General features: G+C 39.9%; 1 protein-coding gene across 1 annotated transcript in view; it reads right to left on the minus strand.

Moving 5' to 3' along the window:
• RAP2A (RAP2A, member of RAS oncogene family) overlaps positions 1 to 21,852 on the minus strand; it is a 31,603-nt gene extending 9,751 nt beyond the window's left edge. Inside the window, exon 1 of the mRNA XM_072622084.1 lies at positions 21,419 to 21,852. Within this exon, the coding sequence (XP_072478185.1) occupies positions 21,419 to 21,732 (314 nt within the window). The 5' untranslated portion in view covers positions 21,733 to 21,852. The remainder of the gene's footprint in view (positions 1 to 21,418) is intronic.
• Between the last annotated feature and the right edge of the window lie 932 nt (positions 21,853 to 22,784).

Genomic DNA, 22,784 nt, shown 5'->3' on the forward strand with positions numbered 1-22,784 from the left:
TACATGAGATACTATTAGTATGGATGGTTGCGCATGCACTTTTATAAACCTTAACAGCATCCTGTTTCTAGAAAGGGCAACTAGGCAATTGCAAATTTAGGGCCAACCATGATGGTTTTTTAACAATTCATCCTAAAGTCTTTGGCCTATGCAAGGCACCCTCTGATTGAATCCATTAAGTTTTAGGGAACTTGGCCAGACTACTGGCTCTGGTTGACAATGCCATCTCTTCTGATTTAGAGCACTTTTTTTGGAAGCAGCTGGGGTTAAGTGACTTGTCCAGAGCCACATGGCTAGTAAGTGTCTTAGGCTGCATTTAAACTCAGGTCCTGCACGCTCCAAGGGCAGTGCACCACCTAGCTGCCCCTGGAGTGCTTTAAGATCTTGAAAAAAAAATTATGTTGGTGGTTTTAGAATATTACAAAGTTTATTTTATCATTAGTTTTCAATATTGTAATATTATAGAAGCCAAGAGACATGGGTTTCCCTAACAGTATTACCAATTTCTCAAAGTAATGAAGAACAAGGACCCAGACACAGAAGTGTTGTTATTGTTGTTATCACACCTCAGACACTTGACACTCACTAGCTGTGTGACCTTGGGCAAGTCACTTAACCCCACCTGCCTCATCCTGGGTCATCTCACCATCCTGATGAATATCTGGTCACTGGGTTCAGATGGCTCTGGAGGAGAAGTGAGGCTGGTGACCTGCACAGCCCTCCCTCCCTCAAAACAAAGTCAAGTGCAAGTCATGTCATCATTTCTCTGATGGCACGGTCTTCAGTAACGAAGGATGAACACACACACATATTATTATTGTCGCTATTATTATCTCTTGCTTTGTTACCAACAAGTTGTAAATGATTTTAAGCAATTTTAGCCTCTCAGTCTTGGCACACGTGAATAGTTTTTATGAAGGTTAGGTAATAGTGATTAACACATATAACACTTTAAGATTAGCAAAGTAGTTTACAGTAAATATTATCTAATTCATCCTTTTAAGAAAGCTGGGGGGGGGTAGATGCTTTTACTATCACCCCCATTTTACAAATGAGAAAGGAACCTAAAAAAAGAGGTTGAGTGACTTGCCTAGGCTCACATAACTACTAAGTGTCTATTGTTCAGTTGTTTCAGTTGTGTTCAACTCTTTTTCTAACTCCATTTGGGGTCTTCCTGGTAAAAATACCAGAGTGGTTTGCCATTTTCTTTTCCAGCTCATTTTACAGATGGGGAAACCGAGGTGAACAGGGTTATGTGATTTGTCCAGGGACACATAGCTAATAACTGTCTGAGGTCAGATCTGAATTCAGAAAAATGAGTTTTCCTGATTTGAGGTCCAGTGTTCTATCCTTGCAGCCTTTAATGTCTCAGATGAGACTAAATGAAATTAAGAGGCGAAAACAGTTTGAAAAGTACAGGTCACAGTGTCTAGAGTGCTAGAGCAGGAGTCAAGAAGATTTCAGTTCAAATCTCCATCTCTTGACTGAACATTTTTACTGGCTACGTGCCTCTCATGCTTCCAATATTCTCTCTCCGCATCTCTGCCTCCCAAAATTCCTGGTTTCCTTCTAGAGTCAGCAGAAGCCCTGCTTCTTTAAGAAACCTTTCCCAGTCTTCCGTAATCTTAGTGCCTTCCCTCTGAGTCTTCCTCCAATTGATTCTGTATATTCATTATTTGTATGTAGTTATTTTACTGTCTCCCCCATTAGATTGTAAGCTCCTTGAGAACAGGAACTGTCTTTTGCCCTTTTTTGTACTTCACTTATCACAGTGTTTGGTATGTAGTAGGCACTTAGTAATTGCTACTCTGACTGTAATATACTATAATACATGGTGGAATTATCCTCAAGGGTGAGATTCCAACTTCAAATGGATACATTACCTAAATATAAAGTCACACAGACAAATCAGAAAGAAAAGAGAGATGAACTTTCACAATTACACATGGGGTGAATTCTTAAAATAAGGTATAGTAATGATCATAAAAGTAAAAGATACTTTCAGCTACACAAAGATCAGACAAAAAAGTCTAATATCTAAGACATACAGGGTGTCCCAAAAGTCTTGATGAAGTTCTAGGCTATTAAAACTTGACTCAGGATAAAAGCTAGTAAGTGTCTCAGATGAGATCAAACTATTAAAACTTCAATTGTACTAAGATTTTGGGGAAAGTATAGAGACGATATAAATGCATAAGAATAAGAGTCATTCCCCACTAAGTAAGTAATTTCTTAAAGGACATGTTCAGACGGTTTTCAAAAGAAGGAATGCAACTATCAACAAGTATACGAAAACAATTCTGTAAGTCACTAATAATGAAAGGCATGCAGATAAAAACAAATCTGAGGTTTTGCCTGATTCCCATAAATTTGGCAAAGGGTATTAATAATTGGTGTTGATTGTGGAAAGCCTGACACATTGATAGAACTGTGAACCGGTCCAATCATTCTGGAAAGCAGTTTTGAATTATGCCAACAAAGTTATTAAATTGCTTATACTCGTTTGAGCCCAATATTCTACAGCTGGGCATGTACTCCAAAGCAGTCAGTGACAAAAAGAAAAGTTCCATATAAACAGAATCAGATGCCCTGATGCTTATCAATTGGGGAAGGTCTAAGCAAGTTATGGTATATGTATATGTATATATGTATATATATGTATATATACACACACATACACATACACATAAAGTTTTACTTTTTCACTCAGTAAAATTTTAAAATATACTCGTGTGTGAAAAAAAGTCCCTGAAGTTAAAAAACCCTTAAGTTCCACCTCACCATCACCATGAACTAGACTGACAAAAATGACAAAAGAGGAAAATGGCAAGACATACAGACCACTGCTCTGCCAGAAGAGCTATTAACTGGAACAATCATTCTGGAAAGTCATTTAGATCTAGAACTCAATTTCTCTAGTCAATAAATAGTACCTACTTTGATCCAGCAACATCATTGATAGTTATACATCCCAAAGAGGTCAAGGACAAAAGGAAAGGATCCAAATATACCCACGTATCTATGGCAGCACTTTTTGTTGCAGAGAACAACTGAAAACAAAGTGAGTACACATTCACTGGAAGATGGCTGAACAAATTATGGTACAGGAATGTAATGGAATATTATTTCACTGTAAGAAATTATAAACCTGGTAGATTCAGAGAAACATGAGATGTAGAAGAACTGATGGAGAGTAAAGTGACCAGAACCAGGGAAACAAAACAATATTAACCGTGATAATATAAAGGAAAACAACTCTGAAAGACTTCAGAATGCTCAGTGCAGTGACCATCAAGACTTTAGAAAACTGATGGTGAAGCATGCTTCTCACCAGTGCAAAATGAGACCTACATTTTTGGACATGGACAACGTGTTGATTTATTTTGCTTAATTGTAATTACTTGATAAAAGGAGGATGTTTCTAGTTTCAGAGAACTTCAGGGAAGTTGGTGGGTAGTGACCATAAGGATAAAAAGGCATCAACGAAACATGAAAAATTACACAGAACAGAAGGAAGTTCAAAAGGGAGCACATGTAGGGCAATTCTGCCACTAGTGTGTTAAACTAAATACACACTAACAGAAGTGATTATAGTTCCATTAATAAATCAAGAAGAATTCCTTAAGCACTTACCATGTGCAAGCCACTAAGATGGAAAGAAACAAGCATTTAAGTGCCTACTATGCGCCAGGAACTGTGCTAGAAGTTTTACAAACATCACATTTGAACTTCACAATAACCAAGGAAGGTAGGTGCTGTTATTAACCCATTTTATAGGTGAGGAATCTAAGGCAGAGAGGTTAAATGACTTGCCCAAGATCACACAGCTAGTAAGCGTAAGAGGACAAATCTGTACCCATAGTTTCCTGAATCTAGGCCTAAAGCTCTATCCGCTGTAATCTCCTGGCTGCTTTTTGCCAGCTGGGAATACAGATACAAAAAAGAAGCTACCAAATAATCTTTTCTGGCCTTTTGTGTAAAATATAAAGGTTCATGTTTGTTGATATCTAAGTTCATCACTTTATAATAATAAGAACTAGACTGGTGAGTGATTTCAATGGTATAAGTAACTCCACAGTAGGGAAACACCCCCCCCCCCCCCTCCACCCCCACACACTTGAATATCTCCTCTGAAACTTAGAGCCTTAGAGAGTTGCCTAGAACATTGAGAAGTTAAGTGACTTGCCCAGGGTCACAAAGGCAGTATGTATCAAAGGCAGAAGAATATGAACTCAGGTCTTCCTGATTTTAAAGTCAGCAGTCTATCCACAATGGCTTGTTTCAGCAATCACCAAAAAACCTGAAAGACTAGAAACACACATAAGATTTTTTATAGTATGATGAAAACTATTCAGTGACAAACATAAGATACCATAAGATAAGGTGACACTCCAGGACATGGTAAGCATGTGGAGCCAGGTATGACCCAGAGCAGGCTCATGATGTGCACCATCAAGACTCTTTTACAGACAATGGTTCCATTTCTGACACTTATTATTGGGGTCTCTTTCATCTGTCATTTAACTTCTCTAGGCTCATTGTTTTCCCCTTTGGATTCTCATATCTTTTTATTGATGCTCAAAATATTGATTATTCTTTATTGAGCTGTCTATTGGTATTCCTCCTTCAAGTTCTTGGTATCATAATTAAGTGATTATTAATCCTCTGCTGCCACTCCAATCTCTTATTTCTGCTGATTCACTCTTTCTCCAGTGCTGTACATTTTATGCAAGTCTATGTATCTTTATAAATTGCTTTTGTAAATTGTAAAATTAATCAAACATTTCAATATACAAAGAATAAGAAAGACTGCAGAAGTAACTGTGGACTGCTGAATTTTTTAAAAACTATTTTAAACAAAATATATTTTAGCATATATTAAACAAAATACTAACAAAATTGTTCTGTTGTATCTCCTGGCGCATTTTTTTTTTTTAATTTTTATTGATACTGGGATTTTTGACATACTCTTAACTATCCAGAAAACTATCACTTTCCCTCCTTAATTCCCAACAGAAGCCCTGCCTTGTAACATATGCATAGTTCAACAAACCAAATCACCGTAGTCACATCTGAGAATGCATATCTCATTCTACAACCATCACTATGTCGATCATTCATATTAACCAATGAAGAGTGAAATGGACTCACTTATCTCACCTGTAAAATTACATAAAAGTAAATGAATGCATTATAAATACAAATATATGCAGTCATACCTTCCATTTGTAAAGCAAAAATAAAAACAAATATTCATGAAGTGACTAGCTAGCAGGCCCTGCTATGTGTTAAGTGTTTATGGATTATAGGAAAAAACATAAGATACAATCTTTAACCTCAAGAGTTTATAGTCCAGATGGGTATTTATAAAATGAAGATATCCTAACAAAATGCAATGATTCAGATCTTATTTCAATTCTTGAAGAAGTCAAAATTCTGTATATATCCATTGAGGGAATTTTTTTTATTTACTACACTTATTTCTTGGAAATTTTTTTTCCTTTTTCTTTTCCACTCCTCCCCCTTTGGATGGGAGGTAGGAATGAAAGGAAATAGATTTTTTTTTTAAGTGGAAAGAGATACGGTATGGTGTGGTGTGTGTGTGTGACATGTTAAATATTTCATCCATTTTCAGATGATATCATTATTGTTAGTTTTACTTTGTTACAGGAGACCACTTGTGAAGTAGGAGAAATCTGTAAACGTAAATGTAAAAACAAAATAATAAAACTCTTCTAGAATGCCAAAATGCTGAATAACAAAGCCCGTAGGTCTGATGGCATAACTTTTCAAATTTCTTGGATACGTAATATTTATTGAGTCCTTACTGGTATGTTTATCTATGTCTCTGTGAGAGTTTAAGCATGTGGATAACTGATGTTTTAATACTAATTTTAAGGTTCAATGATTTCATTAGGGTAGGTACTCTCTCCATTGTTGAAGACTATACTTCCACAACATGGGCAGTATTTGTGAGTGATATGGGTGAAAAAAACTATCATCCCAACTGGCTTAGTATTTTTATGATAAGTCTCTTCAAACTTAACTAGTCTGCCTGGTCCTCAGATGATAGAACACCATAGTTAATCCATCATGGAACCTGTGCTCAAAACTATAGGAGCCTCTGACTTTGTGCTCTATATAGAGTTTTCTAGAAACCAAGCTTTCTTTCCATTGTTACACCTCACTGCAACCTAGTGTACTGGAGGACGAGTCACTGTTTGAAAAATACCATCAGAACATATTTTCTCTTTCCCCAGAAGGGACTGACGGGCAGGGTTTTTATACACTGGTTTCATATTAAGAAATTTCTGAGCACACATCATCATCATCATCATTACCACCTCTAGCATTCATATAGTGCCTACTTATGTGCTAGGTGCTATGCTAAGCACTTTATAAGTATTATCTCCTTTGGTCTCAAGAACCCTGGGAGGGAGGGAAGGAAATAGGGAAGGAAGGGGGAAGGAGTTGTTATTAACTTTATTTTTATAGTTGAGAAAACTGAGGCCAACAGAAGTTAAGCAACTTGGTCAAGGTCATACAGCTGGTGTCTGAGGTGGGATCTGAACCAAGGTCTTCATGATTTTAGGCCTAGTGCTCTATCAACTACTCCTAGTTGCCTCCTCTTGTTAAATGAAGTAAAACAGTGACAAAATGGATGGATTCAAATCTACGGAAACATTTGTTAATGATAATTAACAACCATAATACCCAATAACAATAGTTAGCATTTGTATAGAGCTTTAAGGTTTGCAAAGCAACTTCACCTACTTTTTTGTCACAGGATCTTCACAACAAACCTGTGAGGTAGGTAAGATTATTACCCTTATTTTACAGATAAGATATTGCAGCCAAGATGGTTAAATGACTTGCTCAAGGTTATACTACTAATTAAACTTTAAAATTAAACTTCCTAAATGAAAAAAGCCTAGACAGGGCTTTTTCCTTCATCCTAGACAGGGAAAAATTAAAACTTTTTAGAAAAAAGAAGGCTGAACAACACAATCAAATAAAAAAATTATAAATCCAGAAGATTAAGCATCAAGCCATACTTTGTACCCATCTACTGTATTTCCTTGTCTTAAAGCAATAAAGGGTCAAATTTCAGTTGGCTTGGCAAATTACCTACTTGGCTGAAATACTTTCTTCATACAATCAGGATATTAATTTACTTTTAACCCAGCAAACCCTTAAAGAGGAGAGCCCTTTAAGCCAAAATAATTGACTCTTGCACAGAACAATTAGGGAGACTACAGTTAATGTGTACTTTCTCCCTGTGTTTAATGTAGTGGTAAGCAGAAGAGGAACTCAAAAGGCCCTAAAATGGGAAAAGAGGGAGACTTTCCAAGTTGTCTTTTACTATATAAATGCCCAAGAGAAGTACCAACAAAATGCTTTGAAAACTCAGGGAGCAGAGGTTTCTGGGAGGTACAATGTCAGCTAAGTTTTAAAAGATACATAGAAATGTACCAGTTTAGAAAGAGTAGGAATGATGAGAGAAGCCACTTTCATTGAGAATCTGGGGAAAGTATAGTGCTAGAACTACAATGGGTTGTATGCAAATTACTTCCTGGCCCAGAACTGGGACTGAGGTTTCAAGGAAAGTTATGCCCAGTTTGTTTTGGAATACAAAAGGGAAAGATACTAAATAGAGGCCTAGAAGTAGCCACATCCTTTTAAGATGGAATGGGATTTTTCCAGCTCATCACTGTGGTCTTGTCTACCACCACTCAGAGGTTTCTGATTTTAATTCAACAAATGTGTACTAAATGCCAACTGTGGGAAGAACAACGTGCCAGTATTAAAGTGAATTAAGTGGTCCTCTTCCACAATCGTGCTGGTAATCTAGAGAAGGAGAAAAGCATTTGACAACTCAGCTCTCCTGGAAGAGCTCCTCTCAACCTGGCCTAAACCAGATGCTGCAGAATCAGTGTAACTCCTAACAGTTTGAGAGCTTCATTCCTCTTGTTTACGTTCATGCTCCACCCCCTTTTGCAAATATCCAAGTTAAAATTACATATTTTAAAATTAATGAGAATTGAATGCAATCCTTTTTGGAGAATTATACAATAACTTTAGAGAAGTAGAAACAAAACCAGAGTTGGGAATCACCATCCTAAAATATCTTCTCTTTGTTCTCTCTCACTTACAGGCATAATGGAAAGAGCAGCAGGTCTGGAGTCCCTTGGAAAAGTCACAACCACTGAAGGTCTCAATCTCAAGTGGAAAATGAGAGCACTGAACTACATGATCTCTAAATCCTAGGACTTTAGTTAGTAAGTAAATACAACTAATAGGCATTTCTGCCAGCACCTTTCCTTACAGCTATGGGATACCATTATCTAAACTTGGGCACATACATGGGAACACACAGCTTTCATCTTTCAAAGGCTGTGGACTGTCTGTATGTGAAAAAGCATTGGCCACATGGGTTCTGGTTCACATAAAAGCCAAAAGCTGTACATCAGAGAACTCAACTAACCAATACATTAAGAGACTTTTTGAGCCAGATGGTCAGAAATATGTACATGAATTAAATTATCCAACTTTAATCTGAAAATATAATAAAACTATCTTCCTGGTATACTCTATCATAGGAATTCTTGGCAAAAACTACTAAAAAATTTAACAAAAATACATTTGATATACACTTTATAATAAATTAGTACAAGCATCACTAAGTTTTAAAGTACATTTTTATGCTAATGATGGTTTTACAATGCTTTCTCAGTTAAAATTCATTTGCCAAGAACTTAATTATAATTAAAACACTTTTAAAATCTGGTAAAATTTTTTCTTTCTTTAGTTAAGAAATCTGGTATCTTGGAATACTCCTGATTTACTACAGTGAATGGGCAGGATGAATCTAAACCTTACCCTAACCTCCCCGCCTCCCCAACAAAGGGACCCCAATATTACATCTACAATGATATGCCATGCCTTCAAAACTTTCCAGCATGAATAAGTAGGACTATTTAATTCCACTAGATTCTAGTCTAATTTACATTCCCTAGATTCTAGGGCAAAGCTGGTCTCTAAGAAAGGACAACCTAAGAATCCAGTGTCCCACAGCTCATCAAAGCACTGTTTTGGTCCCACCCTTACCTAGTCTGATTCTAGTAATGAAGCCCTTGCCTTTTCTCCTACGAGCAATCCTTCCTAGTACACAAGTTTTCCAATAACTAGTTCCCTACTTATTATCCCCATATTGGAGGAGCTGCTGAATAATCCATTTCCTCTGGAACTTGGGTCCTATCTTGTCTATTCCTGATTCTCTCAGAGACTAGAATCCTACCCCTGAACTCTAGTTCTTATGACCAGGTCTTTATTATTTTCCCAAAGGATATTCATGGGCTAACTCAATTTACAACAGTCTTAATCAGATTACGTGCTACAACTAATCAACATCCAACATCCAACACAATAAGCATTTGCTAAGCACCTTCCTAGGTGAGGCACAGTGCTAAATGCTGGGGACAAAGAAAAGAGAGGCTTTGCCTCCAACAAGCTGACAATGGAATAGGGGAAGACAGCATGCAAAAGGAAGCTTAAGAACAGGGAAGGCCAGGGCACAGAGATAATGGAATGGAATTAGGCAGACAGCTGAGGAGAAATGAAGAGTTCCCTGGGATTTGGAGCTCTCTTTAGGTGGAGGCTCTGGGAGGGGTGTGCACTTGTCCCTACCTAGCACTGTCTATTCCTTAGAGTCAAGAGCTCACTTTATGGATTTCTTCTATGGCTGGCTGCTGAGATGTTCCTTCCCGTGGTGAATCTTACTAGACCTTTAGGCATCAGCCAACTCTTGTCTGGCTTGTCCCACCACCAACTAAGGTCCTGACAACAGCTAGTGCTCTGTGAGTGGTCTATTTTCTACAAAGGAAAAAGAAAGTCCTCTGAACAGACCCATGTTATCTATACATTGGATTAATCTTTTTTGTGAATAAAAGCTGAAAAGGGGTAGGAGAAAGAATGTCTGAGAAGGAAGAAAACCAGAAACAAATGGAAAGAAAGAAGAGACAGAAAAAGTGACCAGAAGGACAGTGACCAGAGAGATCAGAAGATCCAACAGTTGGCCACAGATATTTCCTCAGTGTAACAGAAAGCCAGTGATGAAAGCATAAGAATAATTATGTATTTTAGCAAACTGCCACAAGAACCACATCAGCGCCATAAGCCTGCTGGCCTCAATGGGATGTGCTAAAGACAGGGGCACCTAGCCTTCTGACCTAAAGCTTAAAATTTGCATATGCAACTTCCAACCAATGTTCCCAATCCTACTCTCTCCCGTATGACAGACCTTTAAAGATCTGAACTATCTATCCCTTATGATTTTTCTCTTCTCCAAGCTTCTTTTTTTTTTTTTTTTTGGTCTGTTTCCTCAACTAGTCTTCATATGAAGACTCAAATTCTACCTTCTACAAGAGGCTTTCCTGCACTTTCCAGCTGCTCTGGTGTCCTCCCTCAGAGATCACTTTCTGTCTTGTATGTGCATAGCTATTTACATGCTGTCCTTCCCATTTGAATGTTTCCCTTGAGGGAAGGGACGATGTTTTTGCCTTTCTTTGTACACTCAGCACTTAGCACTGGTGCCTGGCACATACTAAGTGTTAAATAAACTCTTGTTGATTGAAAGACCAAGGATGAATATTACCCTTGATAGATGGTGGGCTACCTCAGTTTTAAACCTCCTGAGGAAATGTTTATTCAAACCCCAAGTGGCAAAATGTTTTAGCACTGTAATACCTTTAAAATCGAGTATATTTTTCTACTTATCTAACTTGAGTATCTAGTACAACATCCTTTTCCTCTGTTTTTGTTCACAATAGACAGGAGAGATATACTGTTTATTTGTACCAAGAATGTTATAAAAAGTATGCATTCATCTTTCTAATATTCACCACATTAAAGGATACTTTACTAAATTACATTTAAAAATAAATATTCTCAGGGTATGTTCTGCTCAACAACTAAATACCACTTCTCTGTAATAGGCATAGCCTTTACTAACCATCTTTTCTAATGATCTATTTCAGTAGTCACTGCAGTTCTGAATCAGTTTCGAAAGGGCTTAGAGGTTAAAGAGAAAAAAAAAGAGGAAGGAATCAAAACATTTTGAAAATAAATAATTCCGCCTGAGCCTTTTAAATGAGTGTTTCTTTTACTCTTAATAACAAGTACTAAACAGATGATCAGTTATCTGTCATATAAACTGTAAAACGGGAAGAAAACTATAATTTGAGAGCTACTTAGCACAAATATAATAGACAGCACTAATTCTTGGAAATGAAAGATTTCAAATAAACACATTTGCCATCAAAAAACCCAAGTTACCTTTTGGTGAGTTAAAACTTTAAAGCATACTAAAGAAAACACAATATATAATTGTATATATTCAATTTTACCACTGAACTCAAGTCAGCATTTTGAATGAAAAAGGATGCCTAATTTAAAAGTATACTTAATTTACATGTTGTAATCTATTTAAAACAACTTATTCAGATAGAGTTTTCAGCAATGCATGATTGGAGTTATATTTTTAACGGGCTTAATTATCATTAAGTAACTAAATACATCAAAATTTCCAAGACTTAAGATGCTGATTTCACAATTACTGTACTTCCCCAGCAATGACGTCAGTATAATATGGAGATAATAATGGTACAGTTAACTAGAATAACAAATTCCAAGAAGTTCATTTTAAATCTTTATCTAATGACAATTAAAATTGAGGACAATAATAAGTAAGGCTATTCTCAAAAGATTACCAACACAAGAAAAATCAAATAATTCAGGATTTTTAAAGGTTACTTTTCCTACAAGATAAGTAGCCTTAAAATAGTAGTATCAGGTACAGATGTTTTTAGTCCAAATAGTAACAGAAGTGATAGGTACAATTTTTCAAAAGGAATTTCAATTACACAAACATAAAGCTAAACCACATAGTAGGTAACCAGTCTTCTTCAAGAGTAAATTCTCAAGTCCACACGACAGGCCCACTCTTAGGTCTCATCACACTCTGAAGGTGACCCTGACTTCTCAGAGAATGTACCAACAGCAAACACACTGGTAGTCTTACTCAAATGGAAAAGCTCTGAGAGCCAGACTGGTAATGAACTCCATCTTTCCTACAAGATAAATTCGGTGAGAGCTTTACTGCCAGGCTGGCATTGTGGTGATGAATTTTTTGGCTAAAGCAATTCTTGCAACTGTCCACTAAGTAGAAGAGGAATTGCAATTGATTTTCCATACTGTGAACATCTATACAAACCAGTTTTTCACATACTGAAGGAAAAAAGCTCTTAACACATTTATGCACACACACGTTAGTCATTCTTACTGAAATGTTTTTCATTATATCATTACCATGGTTAGCATCATTAAGCCTTAGTTTGATACTGTAAAGCACAAAAGTATCCTTAAGAAACTTGATTTTTTCTCATTAGATTGGAAAAATACTTTGAGCAGAACATAGTCTAACACATCTATCAAAAGAAACAAAGACAGGCTTCTCCATACCAGTATAATTTCATGATATAGCTAAATTTTTTCCTAAGGAATGTTTCTTAATCTTCATTTTCAAATGTAATTAGTTTCTATTAGTCATACTGGTATCTATGAAAAGCTACTGGAGCTCATTGTGAATCTTAGGCTGGCATGTTCAGGTCTTGAATTGTGGTAAAGCTCTTTTAAGTATGTAGAAGAATATATATCCTTTCTATATTTAACCTTGAGAGAACTGAACTTTGAGTCAGGAAGATGTGAGTTCAAATCCTACCTTAAGACACTTACTCGCTCTGCTACTCTGGGCAAGACACTTAGCCTGCTTGCCTCAGTTTCTTCATCTATAAAGTGGGGATGATAATAAGAGCACCTACTTCCCAGGACAGCTGTGAGGATCAAATGAGATAAAAATTGTAAAACACTTAACCACATTGCCTGGCACAAAGTAAACAACATATAAATGTTAACACTATTATCAGCCATTATTATATTAGGTCTTACTTATTTAGAGGCTAGACACAGCTTTAGAGATTCTTGGAGTCAGAATAAAGTGTAACAATATCTAATCTATTTTTTAGGAGCAAGGAGGCAAGGCCAGCGTCTAAAATGTAAAGGGTTTAGTAGTGCTATGGTAAGTTACAAAGGAGTTAAAAAATATGGCAGATTTGTATTCAATGATTTTTTTCTGGATCCTCAAATTTGTGCATTCAACACTGTTGACCTGCTCTCAGTCCCCTTGCTGTAACTTACCTACCTCTTTAACTTTCCTTGGGTCAAAGAATAAGAGGAAAGGATAGTGATCTTTTGCGATCTGTTCATTTCAGTCTTACCGTCAGGCTTGATCCATTGGCAGGTTTTCAACCATCACTGCTCACAGATGATTTCCAAATCTGTTTCAGCTATGACTCCTCTCTCAAATTCTAGCCCCACATTTACAATTATCTGCCCAACAATGTTCTCCTTTAGTATTAGCTATCTTGAACATATCACTCTGCCTTTAAGAGTCTCAGTTTCCTTATACGTAAAATAAAGTTGGGGATCGGGGTGGGAGGGGCTGGAAAGGGGAGAGGAGTAGTAGATTAGATTACCTCTCATTACCATTGCAATTCTAGTATATACAGTCTAATCTCAAATAGCTCTTTGCAATTCTCTAATATTCTTGTTAGATAATATTATGTACTATAGCTATATGTCTGTATTTTAGACCTGTAACTATAAGCTTCATGAACATACTCTCTCTTAAATTTGGTGCATGATAAGCACACAGTAAATGAATTGAATAATAATTTTAAAACTTTTTTGTTAAAGAAGTAAACATTGAAACTAGATATTAACTCAGATTTTTCTTCCATAATGTTTCATGTATCCTTTCTTTCCTTTCTATTTCTACTGATATTATTACCATGGTCCTTAACTGGTCTCACGTCAGCCCTACACCCACCAATCTCTCCCAGCAACTGATCCTTTGAACTGATAACACAGTAATCTTCTTTAAACTCTGAAATGCAAACTCAGACAACCACAGAGCTAAGCAGTACTTCTGAAGCTCAATCCTCTCTCTACAATATTCTCACCTATTATTTATACAGTCTTTGCTTGAAGACCTCCAATAATGGGAAATCTATTATCTTTCAAAGCAGAATTGGACAGGTCTAATTGTTTTCAAGCTTTTTTCCCTTAAATCAAGCTTAAATCTCCTTTTCTGCAATTTCAACCCATATTCCTGCTTCTTCTTTCTTGAATACAGCAGAACAAATCTAATCCAATTTCTACATTACAGCCTTTCAAATATCTGAAGACCATTACCATATCTCTAAAGTCTTTTATTCACTAGACTAAACATCTCTGATTCCTTTAACTGATCCTTGTATGGCAGGATGTCCAGTCTCCCTATCATCCTTGTACCTTTCCAGCTTGTCAATATCCTTCCTAAAATACAGTCCCTAACAAAGAACCAAAAACAAGTTTTGTTACATGCTGTGACATGTAGACCACAATAGGCCTTATCAGGTCTCTCCACTGGGACACTGTCTCTATAAGAGCATTATCTTTTTTCCCTGCACCATAGTCTAACACAATCCCCCGATCTCTCCCACCTCAACATCACCAGCCTTAGCTCTCTTATCTATAATAAGTTTACTTGAAGTTTCTATTTGAAAATGTAGGGCTTTACTGTCAGCTCTAGTAAATTCCATCGTATTGAGATTCAATTTCATCATTCTAACTGGTTGATTTTTTTTGGCCAGAAACCCTAAGGATCTTCCCCTCCCAGATCTATTTTTTTAGAGGCCATTCTTTGCCTTTTTTTTTTTTTTAAATTAAGCCTTAATCGCTGAATGGGGGCTGCCTCAGTCAAACTGAGACCTGTTAAAAACCTTAGCTTGAAAAGGCCAAGGTCCCCCACAGCATCTTGGGCCATCTCCAGTTGTCCTGATCTGTAGATGGTCACAGACCCAGATGGCTGTGGAGGAGAAAGTGAGGCTGGTGATTTTATACAGTCCTCCCTTACTTAAATGCAATTCACTTGCATGTCATGGCATCACTTCCCTGATGTCATGGTCCTCTTCCAGAACAAAGGGCAAATAGTAAGCAGGACCTTATTCTTTAGGTAAAGCAATCAATTCCAAATGCACTGAAAGGTACTTACTAACATCTAACTTTGATTATCAACAGGTGCGTGCTAGGAGGTGGTGGTACATGTACAAAGAATAAAACAATGCCTACTCACAAATGAACTTATTCATGTCCCCTGTACTCAAACCCCTTCAATTGCTCCCCACTGCCTATAAGATGAAGTCTAGCACTCGAAAGCTTCCAAAATATGACTTCCAAACATCTTTCTCACTTTGCTATTCTGCTTCCCTTCACCCCCAGGGCAGCCACTTTAGGTTACTATTGTTCAATACGTTTCAATTGTGTCTGGCTCCTCATGGCAGCACTCAGGTTTTCTTGGCAAAGATTGCAGTGGTTTGCCATTTCCTTCTCCAGCTCATTTTACAGATGAGGAAACTGAGGTAAACATAGTAGGGTCACACAGCTCGGAAGTGTCTGTCCCTGACACTGAATTCAGGAAGATGAAGTTCTATCACCCAGTAGTCATCTAGAAAAAGAATGCCCATGCTGTTTTCTTTCATCTAGAATGTCACACTGCTTTCCTTTGTACCCTAAATCCTTCCTATCCTTCAATTCCCAGGCAAAATCTACCTTTTAGATTAATCCTTTTATCACTACCCTACCTGGAACTGATCTCAAAGGCTTCCGGTTATAGTAGAAAGCAGATTGATTCTGGATTCAGGGCTGGATTCAAGTTCTTTCTCTAGGGCAAATCATTTAATCTTGCAAGGCCTCAATTTCTTTATCCATAAAATGAGGAAGCAGGTTGGACTGGATGGTCCCAGAGATGCCTATGGTTACAGTCCTATGAGGTTACTAGGTTAGAGATTATCTACTGGAATTATCTCATTTTACAGATAAAGAAACTGAGGAAAGATTAAGTGGCTTCTGTAGTACAGTAACTACTTGTTAGTATAGTATGTGTTCTCAACAAGACTGCACAGGTCTAGAAAACAGAACTTAAGACATACATACTGTGTAATTAAAAAAAAGTGAGGTGAGGAGGGAGAAGAAGAGTTTTTCTTTAACTCCCACATAGTGCCTACCATAGTAACTTGACATTCAGAAGTCAGGATAAAGAAGGGAATTACAGGGAAAAGAATGATCCTAATGATGTTGCAAATGCATATTAGAACTTCAGTTTTAATCTGACTAAAACCTCCTGTGTCTAATTCCTAACTATATGTGTGAGATCACATTGAGTCAATTTTTAAAAAATAAATTGAGAAATGTATAGTCATTTCCAATGGATCCAAATTACTTTGGTCTGTTAAAGTAAAAAATATAAAACAATTCCAATCAATAAAACAATATTGCATTGATTAGGGACACTAAAATTCCTAAAATATGAAGCATCTGAGGGATATAATCCAAGTTGAGGAAACATTCAAATCCTAATGGGTTGCTGCTTTCCTAGTCACCCTGCTCAATGAGCATTTATTAGGTACCCAGCATGTGCCAGAAAGACTGCGAGACATTGAGGATACAAAAATGAAATAATCCTTATTCTCATGGGACTTTAATTCTATTGGAGGAGGTAATATAAGCATATATAAATATGTATATAAAGAAAATACTAGACAAATGCAATAAATACGACACAGGGAGAAGAGGGCACTGGGTAGGTGGGGCCATCTTCACGCAGAAGGTGGGGCTTCAGCTATTTCTTACAGAACAGAGCAGAGGAAGAATGAGTTCCATACTGCATCAAGGCAGTGTTTGTCTAAAACTGGAAGAGTGGCAAATGCACCCCCCTCCCCAAATTAAATACTCAAGACTATGGTCCTAAGAAACTGTTCAGGATAATAGTCAAAACATCAATTCCTCATTTATCTAGCATTAATCAAGATTAAGCTGTTCCACATATAATCAAGTCCCACATTTAAATCACTCTTTATAGTTCATATAACTCTCATTAGTGAGTGAAAGTATTATTACCCGTTTTATAAATGAGGAAAGTGAGACTTAGGAATGTTACATGAATTTGCCAAGGTCACAAGGTCCGAGTCAGAGCAGAGACACAAATTGTGGCGTTCTGACTCTGAGAGCTTCTGGTAACTACATGATACTGTTTCTCATGAAATGGAGCGAGTTCATTTGTGAAATTTACCTAAGTACCTAAACTTTTCTTATTTTAACCATTTTTGATAGAAAATACTAAAAGATGTATTACATGATCCTGGCTTTCCTAAGACTAAACAACATAACGTACATTTTTCTTAATTACATGGGGTCAACATTATAAACTTATTCTGCTTAACTCCAGAGGAAAAAGAAGCAAATTCATTTCTGAAAAATCCTTATGGATCCTAGGTAAGCCCATGTGACATTGGAAGCAGATTTTTCTCCCGGGGGGTTAAAAGTTAACAAATACAGACAACACAAATTAACTGTACTAGCGGCAAATTTAAGCTCAATATGGGGCAGAACTTCTTAACAATTAGAGATGTTCCAAAGTATAAAAGGTTGTTTCAGGTAGTACTAGATAGGAATTCGTTTTGGGGCATAGGTTATGCTTTTTTGGGTATAAATATGGCCACTGGAGATCTCTTTCAACTCTAAAATCTTGTGATTTCTGGGACCAAACTGTGTTATATGACATATTAACGGACTCAGGAAACTGAGGGTTGTCTTTGCCCCAAACATATCCCTCATTAAAACCTCTCTGTTTCTGTTGAGGACATGACCATAACTTTCAGACCTCTAGGCCTGATGTAGCTCCTCAGCCCCCCTTCCCTCACATATCCAAGCACTTTCCACACCTTGTGATTTCTACCTTCATAGTATTTCTCACATCTGACCACTTCTCTCTACTCCTTTGTCGACCACCCTAGGTCAGGCCCTCATTAACCCTTGCCAAACGGTCCTGCAAAAGCGATTTTCCTTAAGCATGGGTCTGACCAAGTCATTCCCTTACTCAAAAAATTCTAGTCGTTCCCTATTACTTCTAGGATTTGATATTTAAAGATCTTCATAACCTGGCCCTAACCTACTGTTGTGGAGTATATACGTAAAACATATTACCACACGCAGCTAGGTGGCCCAGTGGATAGAGTGCCAGGCCTGGGTTCAAGAAGACTTATCATCCTAAATTCAAATCTGGCCTCAAACACTTACTAGCTTACGTGACCCTGGGCAAGTCACTTAACCTTGTTTGCCTCAATTTCTCATCTGTAAAATGAGTGGGGGAAGGACATGGGAAACCATTCCAGTATCTTCACCAAAAAACCCCCAAATAGGATCCCAGAAAGTCAGATGTGACTGAACAACATTTCACCACACCTTTCTTCACTGTATAATCCAAATTGGCTTTCTTCCTGTTCTTCACATGACACTCCCCCATGCCTCTGCACTGGCTACACTTCCATGCCTATAATCTATTTCTTCCTTCCTCTGCCTGGCAGAATCACTATCCTCTTCAAGACTAATCAAGGATTGCCTTTGGCATGATTTCCCAGATCCTCACAGTGACTTCTCCAAATTACCTTGAATTAATTACATGTACATGTACACACACATGCACATCCTATGAGGCAAGCTCCCTGAAGACAGGAACTGTTTCACTTTTGTCTTGGTATCCTGGAACCTAGCATAGCCCTCAATGAATGCTTGGTGACTAAGTTGTATTTCCTTCCTGTCTCCTTTACTACCAAGTGTCACTTGCTGCTTCAGTGTACCTCCCTTTAAAAGCTCTTCCATTTCTCTGTCAATGAATTTATATACCAGATAATGAAAACTTACTAACATTACAACTTAAAAATAGAAGTAAATAAGCTGTGAGTGAAGGTCTAAGGGCTTTTTTTGATTAAGTTGAAGGCCTAATGTGTTGACTTTGTGACATCTAGGCCTGCTGATCAGAGGCCTTTTTTCGCTCAAAGACCTTTAATGGCTTCTGTTACCTAAACAGTAAAGTGAAACTCCTTGGTTCTTCTTCCATGGTCTATTATCATTCTACCTTCCCAGATTCATTTTATACAACTTACTCTTCTTCATATATTTTGTTTCTGCCAACTTTGAATTTCCTGTTCTCCACTCAAATATACCCGTTTTTGCACTTTCCCACTTCCATGACTTTGCTCAGTTTTTCCCAAGGCTAGAATTTCCTTCCCCTACAGCCTTGGCCTACCTTACTGAATTCTTACAGGCCATTTCCCCCTTAAATCCCGTCCTGATTCTACCCCTTAATAAAGACCTTACCCAGGCTCTGCTTTCACAAGCCAATGTGTGTACCCCTCTTGCATTATTATTTATTACTTTTCATGAGTTATTTGTGTATATGTCATTTCCCCTCTGCAAGGTCTACAAGGTAAATTATCTGTGGTCAGGTTCAACCAATGCTCCTGTATACTAGGCAGTTAGCTACTAGATTGGGGGATAATAAGAAAAGTTCATTGAATGAATGACTTGGGAATATCAAGTCACTACATAAATACAGGCAATTTCATCAGAAAACCTTGTTCTCGAAACTAGTTTAAGCCATTGTCCTGTGTTTTAACAATGTGAATCCTTACAGATTATACAAACTAACACTAAAGTATACCACAGAAATTAATGATATAGCCTCCACAAGAAGCGAAGTGATCATCTGAAAGATAAAGAATAAGGAAGAGGAAGAAAGGGGGAAAAAACAATCAGAATCAAATCTTGCAGTTATGAATGAAACTGAAAAGACAATTTGGTTTTTAGTTTGTTATTCTTTAAGAAATTTAAAAATTTTAATCCAGCCACTGAGTATACTAAGTATGTTCCTGAAAAAAAAAACTACTTTTACTTTAGTACTCTCACAAATTGCATTAAAGATAATCTCATTTTCATTTGACATCTCTGAGCACTCACTGAATAGAGGACACTTGGCTTTGGCCCATTCAAAGTAGTTACAGAACTCAACAGAGGATAAAATAGACAGATTTATTACTTTCTTTAAAATAGATGGTGTCTCTGAGTATATCCATACGGGCTATAGGGGGCTGGGGGGATATTAGGTTGAACTAGTTGGCACGGTAAATAAAAAGGAAAATTAGTGACCAAGCTACCAAGTTATAACCAAGTTACAGATTGTACATCAACACATTTATCAGCAAATCTTAAGATTCAAGAATCTTAATGACTGATAAGAATCAGAAGAAATGAATTGACTGCAGATGCCAAAAATAAAGTGGCAGATATTGTAACGACACAAACTTTTGTTTAATGAGCAAGTTTGCCATTGAGATCATTAAGTATGTTAGAATATCTTACAGCAGAGGTTTTTCAAACTGCCTGAAATGGCCCACAATAAAGAAGAAATAAAAAGGAATTCAAATCAATTCACCAAGCATTTATTAAGCACCTACTATATGCTAGGCACCGAGAAGAGTATCGGGGATAAAAGTCAGCCAACTAGCCATTTATTAAGCACCTACTCTACAAAGATCAAAGCAAAATGAAAGGAGATAATCCCCATTTCAGGAAAACAAACTGGTACTGAAACTTCCCTTGCAAGTCTTAGAAAAATGAATTTGCTTTTTTGCTAAGGATTCGGGAAAGAAAAATCTTGTTTGTAAGTTTAATAGAAGCAGTCCCCTCCATCTCTTCGGGTTCTCTCACCTTTTTTACGTGCCCACACGCTAATTCAGGCTGTATACTGGTACACCCGCGGGGCCTGCACAAAGCCACCGTACCCTCACCCGGTCCAGAATTCGCTATTCATCCGGAACACTATAAAAGCGAAATGGCCAGAGGGAAAGCAGCTTCAAGGCTCTGCCCTTTCCCCTAACAAGCCTGCGGTATCCTGCCGTGAAACACGGCCAAAGGAGTTGCCTATTCTTTACCCAAATCCCGAGCCTGAAAACAAAAAACAAAACGCAACTCTTCTTCCCCCGCACCCTCCCCTCTTCCCTTCGGAAAGTCTTTCAACTTGGGTCTCCCTTTCGGACTCCGTGCCAGCTCCATCGCTCACAGGGCTGGCGACAATCGTAGTGGGCGAAACAAAGCGCCAGGCAAACTTGAAAGCCTCCCCCAGCCCACGACAAGCGGGCGCGCGCGCACCGCACGCAGACAGACACAGACACAGACAGACACACCGCACACAGACACGCACACAGACACACACACTCGGTTCTCGGCGAGCGCCCGCGGCCACCCCTCCCCGGGCTCCTCTCTCAGCGGGGGCCACCCCTCCCCGGGCTCCTCTCTCAGCGGGGGCCACCCCTCCCCGGGCTCCTCTCTCAGCGGGGGGCCGCCCCTCCCCTCCCCATTTCCGACCCGCACTCGGACCGCAGGACCCCCCTCCCCCTTCACCGCCCGGCTCCCCGCACCTTACCGCTTGACTCGGATGATCTGGTCCCGCATGGGCTTGATGTCCTGGAAGCTCTGCTGGTTGACCAGGCTGTAGACCAGGATGAAGCCCTGGCCGTTCTTGATGTACAGGTCCCGCATGGAGGCGAACTGCTCGGTGCCCGCCGTGTCCAGGATCTCCAGCACGGACGGGGACGAGTCCACCTCAATCTCCTTGCGGTAGAAGTCCTCGATGGTGGGGTCGTATTTCTCGATGAAGGTGCCGGTCACAAACTGCACGGTGAGGGCGGACTTGCCCACCCCGCCCGAGCCCAGCACCACCACTTTGTACTCGCGCATCGTCCCCCGCCGCCGCCGCCGCCTCGGCCGCCGACATAGACTTACGCCCGCCGAGCCGGGGCCCCCGAACGCTCCTCGGGCGGCTGCTGCTGCCGCCGCCGCTGCCGCCGCCCCCACCACCGCCTCGCGGCCGCGGCAGCCCCCTGGGCGGCGGCAGCGGCAGCAGCAGCGGCGCTAGCGGCGGCCCTGGGCATGGACCGCGCTCGGCGGACGGGCGGCCCCGCGGACGCCGCCGGGGGCGAAGCGAGGGGCGGAAGCAGGAGCCGTGTCCGGGCCGCAGGGCCGGTGCCGCCGCCGTCGCCGCTCCCCGCCCTCCTTCCTCTGCCGCTTCCTCCCCGGCGGCCCGGCGGCGGGCGGCGCGCGAGCTCCCGAGCTGCAGTGCTGCCGGGGGCGGGGCGGGGCGGGGCGGGGCGGGGCCGGCGCCCGGACGGGCGCTAGCTCCGCCCTCCTTCCTCCGTCACCTAGGCAACCCCGGGGCGCCCGCTCCGGGCAGCCTGTGGAGCGCCGGAGCTTCCGACCCGAGCACCAGCCAACCCTCCTCGGCCCCGCTCCGCAGTCCCGCACCCGCAACGTAAGCCGGGACCGGTGGAAACGTGTGGCGTCTGCTCGGCCAGGTTTTAGTGTTTGTCCTAGAAAACGAGCGGGATGGGGGGGAAGCGCCTCCCGGGCAGCGGGAACCCCACTTCCCTCCCCCTCGGGAGCTCTCCAGCCGTGTCTGTATGCTTGTTTTTAAACATGGGATACTGCGGCGGCGCGTGCCCATCACTCGCGTCCCACAGCTGGGGAAGAGGCGCCTCCGCCAGCTGCTGCAGAGGGGAAAGCCAAAGGTCACGCCCGCCCCCAGGCTTGGCCACTTTGCTCCCGCCACATCCCGTCCTCTTAATCGCCCGCGATGCTTATCAAGGGCTTCACCCCCTGTTTTTCCCCCGCCCCTAGGGTCGGGAGTCGCTAAAGCCCGGAGAATCGGATTATCCAGGTACTCCTAGCTAAACTGAGCATGCCTCTTAGCAACAGCCGGTTTGAACGGCATCTCGTCGAAACCTGAATCCGCA

This window comes from Notamacropus eugenii, chromosome 6, assembly GCF_028372415.1.
Source record: "Notamacropus eugenii isolate mMacEug1 chromosome 6, mMacEug1.pri_v2, whole genome shotgun sequence".
Taxonomy (NCBI): Eukaryota; Metazoa; Chordata; class Mammalia; order Diprotodontia; family Macropodidae; genus Notamacropus; species Notamacropus eugenii.